We start from the raw sequence: 9,318 nt of genomic DNA, 5'->3' as shown, positions 1-9,318 counted from the left end.
TTACCCAATGCATTAGAAAGAAAACAGATTTACAAAAATCTTTTTAATTACTATTCATTAAAAGTAAAAATTTTTCACGCACGCTGATAGTGTCAAGAATGAGAGTTCTAGAGCAAAAAAAAAATAGAGGGAGGGCGTCGAAGTTTACAAGTTTGAAGTTTACAGTAAAGGAAAAGAGTTCAAAGGAAACATAAATGTTTTTATTAGTCACAAATCAAAAGTATTATTATCTATTTCAATTGTAAAAACTGAAATTGTTGTTTGGTTAACAGTTATGTTTGTAAAAATACATTAAATTGTCCTATAATAATTTATGATAAATACTAGAACGGAAACATCACATGAGGGGCAGCATGAAACTTATTCTGAACCGATCAGGCCCAAACTATATATGGTATGGATATATGTATCATAGTCAAGTTTTAAGTAATTTTCTAGGTGGGTGTTATGCAGTACGTTAGACATAGGACCCTGGACTTACAATTTGTCTTAGATTTTCGTAAAGTTAGTTGTTGTCAAAAGAATATATAAAAAAATTGTCTTTCAAACTTAGCCTCCTTCTTTGTATTATTAACATAGTCGGAGATACTAAAAATTTAAACAACCTTGGTTATGTTTAATACTTTTAATTTTAGACTTATTTCTCAATATCTCAGTCAATTCGTAAGGTACAAAAACGGCAGATCACATTTTGGAAATTTCAAAACAATTTGCATTTGATGCTACCCAACTTTTGGGAGGCAATGTTATGTTTACAAGATTTTAGCGACATTATCTTTTTTCTATATACTCCAGGGCCCACGATCTACCAAAGCTCTTCTCTGATTAGGACCCTGAACTTTTAAAACTTTTTTAAAAGAACAAATTATTCTTATAGAATGAATGATAGCCAGAATGAAAATTTGTAACAGTGAAACTTTAAGTACAACAACATGCACCGTGCAGAGATTAAAAAAAAATTCCCATAAAATCTAGGGTCCACTCAGCTTTAACAGCTGTGAAGCACACCCACAAAATTACAAGTACGCTGACTTAATATAGTATAAGGGGGCCGTGTGTGGGACCTCACATGACCCCGGTGAAGGTCTAAGGATGCTCAAAATTACAAAAATCGGAGTCCAAATTTTTTTGATTTTTGGAAAAGTTTGAAAATTTGCGAAACAATATAAGTAAATTGGCGAACTTTTTTGTTTGTTTATTTTTTATACTGTAAAAAGAGAAGATTCTCAAAAGACAAAGCCACAAGTTGAAATAGAAGTGGGCGCGAAACGCAAAAAAAAAAAGTCTACTAATATAATATATCTAAAAAACTTATTTCATAAAAAAAATTGAAATATTTTTGAGGATACAAATCTGTTACAAAACTCTGTAGTTTAATAAAATATTCTTTTTACTTTAAGTTGATTAAAAGCTGAGTTTTATTGAATTGAAATGTAAAACATAAAATAAATGCTCTTATTTCATCACATAACACGTGGCTTTCCCTCAATCGAGAATAAGGCTCAGCTGTTTTTCTTAAAGCAATATTTATCAGTAGAAAGATGATTCAAAATTTAAGAAAATAAATTCCAAACTTTTATAAAATCCATTCAAGGCAAACTATGTATTTCTACAAAACAACTCTCAAGGAACATTTGAAAACTTCTAGAAATTATTGACCTAATCTAGATTACGGTTTAGCCCCTAAGATTAAAAACAAAAGATCTTGGTCTAGCCCCCTGTTGCAAACCCACCTTAAGATTACCCCTAGGTTTAGCCCCTAAGATTACTAACCAACCTGTAAGATTACCCCTAGGTTTAGCCCCTAAGATTACTAACCCACCTGTAAGATTACCCCTAGGTTTAGCCCCTAAGATTACTAACCAACCTGTAAGATTACCCCTAGGTTTAGCCCCTAAGATTNCCTAGATTTCCCCGTAGTTCTGTCTGTTATCACAACAGCCTCTTCTATATCACCAAACACCTCAAAATGTTCCCTGAAATGACAAAGTGTTTAGGATTCGTTTCATTTTGATCCGGATCCAGGTCCAGAACATTTCTACAAGATTTAAACAAATATTTTTTTCTTTTTCGCGTGTTCTTATGCTAAACTTTATGAGTTATTCAGAGATGAGACATTTTTTATTATCATCTTTTTAATTATTAATTGTGTTTTGAGAGCAAAATTGTTGGTTTTAGTTGAAAAATATAGACTTTTTAATTAACATGATTCACTGTTTAAAATATCAAAGGGCTTCTAAATCTAATTGAAATCAGATTACAAAGATATAGGGATTGTAAATAATGTTTTCAATGACAAGTCCTTTTCTGAAGAGCTATTGATACAAAAAAAGTTTTGGAATTTTGATGCTACCTAGCAAGTTTAAATTGTCAATGGTTGGGTGTAAAATTCAAATTAGATGAGTTACTAGGTTCCAGAGTGGTTTCAGTAATCTAAATTAATATAATTTTTGCTTTAATCTATCTTAGAGCTTGAAATGAGGGAATAGCAATACTTCAGATTACAATGATAAAATATATAATGATGCAAGATGAACAATAGAACATTATTGACAAAATAAAGTGTCAATCTAAAAGAGTAAATATATAGATAATTTTCTTAATGATATGGATGACCATTGACCACTGTACGTTTACCTAAGAGATTTATCTGTTGTATGATAAGGGAGTCCTCCAACGAATAGTTTTGTCCAGGTTGTATCTTTCGACTGCATCGTCTAAAATTTAAATAATTTAAATTTTACAAAAAAAAGAATAAAGAAAATAGATAGAAAGATAGACCGATAGATAAATAGATAGATAAATTAATAGAAAGATAGATAGATAGATAGAAGAATATAGAAAATAGATAGATAGAATAATGATGAAAGTAGATAGATAGATAGATAGAAGAATAAAGAAAATAGACAGACAGATGGATAGATAGCTAGATAGATAGATAGAAGAATAAAGAAAATAGATAGATAGATAGAAAAATAAAGAAAATTGATAGATAGATAGAAAGAAGAAAATAGACATGATTATTCCTATTATTCTCCTGGTTTACATTATACACTCAACCCTTAACAGTAAACACACACACCACACAAACACACACACACCCCACATCACTATTGATTAAATGTCTTATTTGAGATAAATGGAAAGTAAGCCCTAGCAGAACTTTTTTGTTGTGACATTAATATTGTAAATGCGTTCTTATTGTAACAGCCTCTTGAATGTAAATATAAGTATGTTTTAAACATTCAACCCACAGTGTCCTCCTAGGTTCTTCAGCATGAAGATGAGTAAACTGGAATTTTTTTTTTACATATTTAGCCCACAGTGCTCCCCGGTTCTTCAATATAAAGATGAGTAGACTGGAGAACGATAAGATAAAAAGAGGAAAAATCCAGGAATAAATAATACAATAAATAACATTAAACACAGAGAGAGATAGCAAAAGACGGGTTCGCTTTCAACACAATATGACGCAAAATCATATATTCCTCCAATCTAGGTCTACGTTTAATAACCCCCCCCCCCCCCGCCCCCCCACACAATTAAGTACACGGACATTAAACACTTTAACAAACACAAAAAATTGTGATTGACTTTTAAATGTAAAAAATATCACTATTTTTATTATTGATACTGTAAGATCTTTTAGTTAAATCGTTATAATATTTTTCATTTTACTGATAAATGAATTTTAATAAAATGTAAATGCCAAAAATATGTTAATATTTAAAAGAATTTTAAATTATGTACGATGAAGTAATGCATAATAAATAAAATTTGAATTTTAAAGAAGCAAATAAATTTCATATTTCTTTTATCATGCACTTCCCCCCCCCCCTTCATAATTATTTACAAGCTTTTCATGTCAATGTCTTTTTATAGCAGGCAAAATTTTAAAATAAAGCCATCTGTGCGGTTGTAATCTAATCTAATCATTGTTTTTAATTGATTAATTTCAACAAAACACGGAATACTAAAGTCAATTTGAATTCGCATTGCCCCGACCCCTAGAGACGCGTGGCATGTACCGGCCTGACCCCTAGAGACGCGTGGCATGTACCGGCCTGACCCCTAGAGACGCGTGGCATGTACCGGCCTGACCCCTAGAGATGCGTGGCATGTATCGGCCTGACCCCTAGAGACGCGTGGCATGTACCGGCCTGACCCCTAGAGACGCGTGGCATGTATCAGCCTGACCCCTAAGGACGCGTGGCATGTACCGGCCTGACCCCTAGAGACGCGTGGCATGTACCGGCCTAACCCTATCATATTCATAAGTCAACTTTCATGGCGCGGCCAGACTTGTTACAGTACCCGGCCTATTATAGGCCTATTTGACCTACCCCACTAGCTAAGTTTGGTTTAACCACAACAAGAATTCCCTAAACTTAACTAAACAAAATATTTTAAGGCCCACGATTTCAGATTATAAATTGATAAATAGAAAAAGATTTGAGGGGTGGTAAGAGATTTGAGGGGTAGAAAGACATTTGAGGGGTAGAAAGAGATTTGAGAGGTAGAAAGATATTTGAGGGGTAGAAAGAGATTTGAGGGGCAGAAAGAGATTTGAGGAGTAGAAAGAGATTTGAGAGGTAGAAAGAGATTTGAGGGGTAGAAAGAGATTTGAGGAGTAGAAAGAGATTTGAGGGGTAGAAAGAGATTTGATGGGTAGAAAGAGATTTGAGGGGCAGAAAGAGATTTGATGGGTAGAAAGAGATTTGAGGGGTGGAAAGAGATTTGAGGGGTAGAAAGAGATTTGAGGGGTAGAAAAAGATTTGAGGGGTAGAAATAGATTTGAGAGGTAGAAAAATATTTGAGGGGTAGAAAGAGATTTGAGAGGTAGAAAGAGATTTGAGAGGTAGAAAGAGATTTGAGGGACAGAAAGAGATTTGAGGGTAGAAAGAGATTTGAGAGGTAGAAAGAGATTTGAGGGGTAGAAAGAGATTTGAGAGGTAGAAAGAGATTTGAGGGGCAGAAAGAGATTTGTGGGGTAGAAAGAGATTTGAGGGGTGGAAAGAGATTTAACGAATCGAGTCATGTCAAACTAAAGTAAATAGCACGGTAGGTTTAAAATCTTAAATGTTTTAAATCTCATGTTATTGAAGAGCTATTCAGAAATTTGATGTTATTTTTTAAACTTCTGAAATAATAGCAAATATATTTGCTTTTATCATGCTTGTCCGTAAAATTAAATCTATTGAAGTAGCTAGCTCCATTTTTGTGCGTTAAATTTAAATTAGAGGAGATACGATGTCACAACGTCGTACAAATAGTGTCACCTAAATTTGACCTTTTCCATATGGGCGCACCCGTACGTGGGGTGTATAGATGGGGGAAAAAGTACAGGGGGGGGAAGATGGGGAAAGAGGGGATGTAAGTTAGGACTGTATTGTAATTGTGTTATTAGAAGAAAAGTTGGTTCATAACTTGTTTAAGGTTGTAAGTTGCTAGTTTACATCATTACACACAAACTCTGCACTATACAGTGGTCAACAGAATAATCTGGACGATCTTTTTTACATTTTCTATGAAATTTAATTGAATTTTTATGCACTTTATAAATGCATTTGAATACTTTTAGATATTTTGTCTATAAACTCATGTTTGTATAAAACCAATATAAGATCTAAAAGAATCTAAAATTTTTAAAAAAGATTTTGACCAAACTTTAATTATTAACAAAAAAATCCTAAATTTTAAATTAGAAAGTTGGATTTCGCTGATTATACTTGATATGTTTGTAGAGCCTTTCCATCCCTTGTTTCTTTACCAATTTGTGCTTCACAATTCCGCATTTTTAAAGAGATAGTAAATTAAACTTTTCAATTATTTTAATTCATCAGCAGAAAAAGGTTAAAACAGCACAGCTGTGATCTTTAAATAAAGGAGTTATTAAAAATTATACCAAATTGTCCATTTAGACCCCCCCCCCCCCCCCCTCCGGATAACATAATTAATCAATCACAGAAAAAAAAACCTGATTGCTGTTTATCTGGCAGAAATATACATAAGCAAAAATCAGTTTTTCATCTTCATCCTTGAAACTGCTGTCAGATTCTGTTCAATTGGTATTTTTATGCCCATTTTTTTCTTCTGATGTGTCATACAAAAATACTTGAAAAAGCCCATTAAAAGAATGACACTACGTTTTTCATTTTGTTAGAAAGAGAAATGGCCGATCTCAAATTGAGATGGTATGTAATCCATAAATATGAAAAAGCTCTTATAGTTTTCAAATGTCCTTGTTTATACCTTTATTCCCCAAATTAGTTCTGCATCTTTCAACGTTTTAGGGTTAGTGCATCCCTCCCCTAAAGATGCATTCGTATTTTTCGCATTCCTTTATCCAAAAAAATTATTGTCCCGCAGTTTTGTACCCCCTATCACATACCCCCTCATCTCCTTTCCCTAGCGTGTAATTATAAAAAAGCAGATGCTCCCCCTCCCCCCCCCACTTACAGTAGAAGGGGGGAAGGCCCAGGTGGATAAAATATTTAATCTAATTATTTTATCGTTTGGTAAATAATTGCACCACTTATACAATACCTATACAATACACTTTGTACAAATATAATTAGAAAATACAGTTTAAAGGGACTGTTTACAATACCTGTACAATACACTTTGTACAAAAATAATTAGAAAATACAGTTTAAAGGGACTGTTCGCGTAGTTTCAAGTTTGAAGCATGCGTGTCATGTCTGATTCACAACGTACTCTACCTAAACGTGCAGAATTATGACAAATTCCTTAATATTTCTTCTACATAAATCCGCAAATCACTTGTACAAAGGAAACACAATTAAAAGTAATTTATATCAAGAGTTGGAAATAAAGATGATTCTTGATAAAACAAAACATTTGGTTTTAAAATGACTCTCTACATGCTTTCGTAAATTTTTTTTTCCAAATTGCCGGAAGGGGAAGTCAAAAGAAGAAAATGGAGATTGAAGGAGGAAAAATAGATGAATTATCAAAATAGTATGTTTTGTAAGATCCGTACCCAATAATTTTTGAAGAAATTTAAATTTAAAAAGAACTAAATGTTAAAAATATATCGTACAATGTTGGAAGTAACAAGAAAATTTTAAAAATATCCGACATAAAATGTCTCTTCTTTAGCAGTGTGTCACTGCATTACCATAGTTTAATAATTTTCCCCAAGTTGGCTGAAATCATAGATAACACAGATAACATTTTCCCCAAGATAGCAGAAATCATAGATAACACAGTTAACACAAGGAGAACTCCATATTTGTAACTACGATACTGGGTATGTTATCCTTTCAGTGATTACGTCGAAGATAGATAGATAGAATATAGAACGAAAATAATTAAATTACATAGGTTCAGAATTATATGAAAAGCTCACGGTCAGCCGTAGTACATTTGAATTTCCGAGCCGGGTCAACCTTTACGGTCCTTGTTTGTACTGTATCGCCCGGACATTAGGTAAATAGAGCAGACACTCAATAATAGGACTATTAATTTTAATACGGATCCGGATCCGGATCCTGGATTCGCACAGGAAAAAAATGGATCCGGATCTGGTTCCAGATTATTTCTTTAAAATTTACTGAATTATTTTAGCAAAGCAGAATTTTCAAATTTTTTGTCTTATTTTTTTCGCTTATTTGTATATCAGTACATTTTTATTTTCTCTCTTATTTTTCAAAAGTTTAGATTTAGGGATTGAGAGTAAACATTTTTTTTGCAGTTTTTGGTTGATATTTTGCCCCTTGAATCCGGATCCGTGGATTAGCATAGCTTTGCGGAACCGGATCCAGGAAGCCAAAATCTAACGAATCCAACGAATACCGTTCCGGATCCGGATCCTAAGCACTGCTTTCTAGTAACCCTAAACACGTAATGCTCTTTTTTCAAACTTTAGTTTGTAAGAAGTTATTAGCAAAATTTAGATAAAAGCATGCTGACTGCTTCATCCGCAACATAATGATTAAAACGAGTTCGCAATTTCATCTCGGGAGTGTCAGATTAATTTCTAAAATGTGTATTGGGTATACAAACATAAATATCACAAATTACAAATTACAGAATTTTAGACGTTTTATCACTTTATTTGAATAAATTATTGACTTAAAATACATATCTGATCATTCTGTTCAGCGTAAGTTAAAACATAGTAAGAAATATATAATTATGAAACATTTTAGCAAAATATCTTCATTTTTAAACATTATTTCTTGTGATAATCTAGTTCTGTACGAAGGATCTGCGGTGCTCACATGTTTTGTAAAATTGCTGATACAAGTTCTACTAATTTACTGTAAATATTCTCCATACATTACACAGGAAGTGGGACAAAGCGTAGTACACATACAAGGACATAGAATAGAAATAGAAATAGAGAGAAAGGGAGAAAGTTATAGATAGAAATATAATAGACAGGAGATTTTTAAATATATATTTTACAGATTGGACATATTTGTAGAAAATATGTTTTACAAATGACATTTTATAGATAGGACATTTCAAAGATATAGAATATTGATATTGGATTATGACATTTTATGGATAGACAATACATAGATATTGTAATAAATATGGAAACAAACCCCATATTTTGTAAACCTGAACTTATTCATTTGTATTACTTTATCACATTATCTGTGCCCTAACTACGTTCATTAATTTCTGAACGAACCTATATCGGTGCATATTACTAACATGTACTATAAATTTTCTTAATTATAATTTTATTTTCAAATCCAGTTTTTATTCCGAACCAAGTGTATTTGTGCACTATAAACTCTATGCAGTTTGCTACACTTTAAATTCAATATAAAAGCTCTAGTATAAGAATATTCTGAAGAGAACATCAAAGAAGGTTCTGAAAAACAAGGAATTCTCCCAGGGTATATATATATATATCAAGAGAGAACAGAGAAGGTAATTAAACTAGAAGGGAAAGGAGTGCACAGAAGGTTCTGAAAAACAAGGAATTCTCCCAGGGTATATATATGTATCAGGAGAGAACAGAGAAGGTAATTAAACTAGAAGGGAAATGGGTGCAAAGTGGAAAGGTTAGTAAGTTGAGAAGGATTATAAGGGGAAGTAAAGTAAAGATGAATCAGGAGTTAGGCACGGCCGGGACGTTTTGGAACCAATTTTTGCAGGGGCTAGACAAACATGGGTTGGATAGAAAAGGATAGTTAAGAGTGAAATGGAAGGGAAGATATTGAATAGGAGGGAAGGTGGGATGGGAAGGTGAGATGGGAAGGTATTGGATAGGATGGAAGGTATTGGATAGGATGGAAGGTATTGGATAGGAGGGAAGGTATTGAATAGGAGGGAAGG

General features: G+C 32.9%; 1 protein-coding gene across 1 annotated transcript in view; it reads right to left on the bottom strand.

Moving 5' to 3' along the window:
- The window catches only part of LOC111711482 (RNA-binding protein 24), a 27,299-nt gene that overhangs the window by 14,615 nt on the left and 3,366 nt on the right, over positions 1 to 9,318 (bottom strand). Inside the window, exons 2-3 of the mRNA XM_023485853.1 lie at positions 2,638 to 2,717; positions 1,778 to 1,881 (exon numbers count right to left, since the gene is read on the bottom strand). Of these exons, the coding sequence (XP_023341621.1) occupies positions 1,778 to 1,881; positions 2,638 to 2,717 (184 nt within the window). The remainder of the gene's footprint in view (positions 1 to 1,777; positions 1,882 to 2,637; positions 2,718 to 9,318) is intronic.

This window comes from Eurytemora carolleeae, unplaced genomic scaffold (assembly GCF_000591075.1).
Source record: "Eurytemora carolleeae unplaced genomic scaffold, Eaff_2.0 scaffold1170, whole genome shotgun sequence".
Taxonomy (NCBI): Eukaryota; Metazoa; Arthropoda; class Copepoda; order Calanoida; family Temoridae; genus Eurytemora; species Eurytemora carolleeae.
This window is presented reverse-complemented; position numbering and strand designations above follow the sequence as displayed.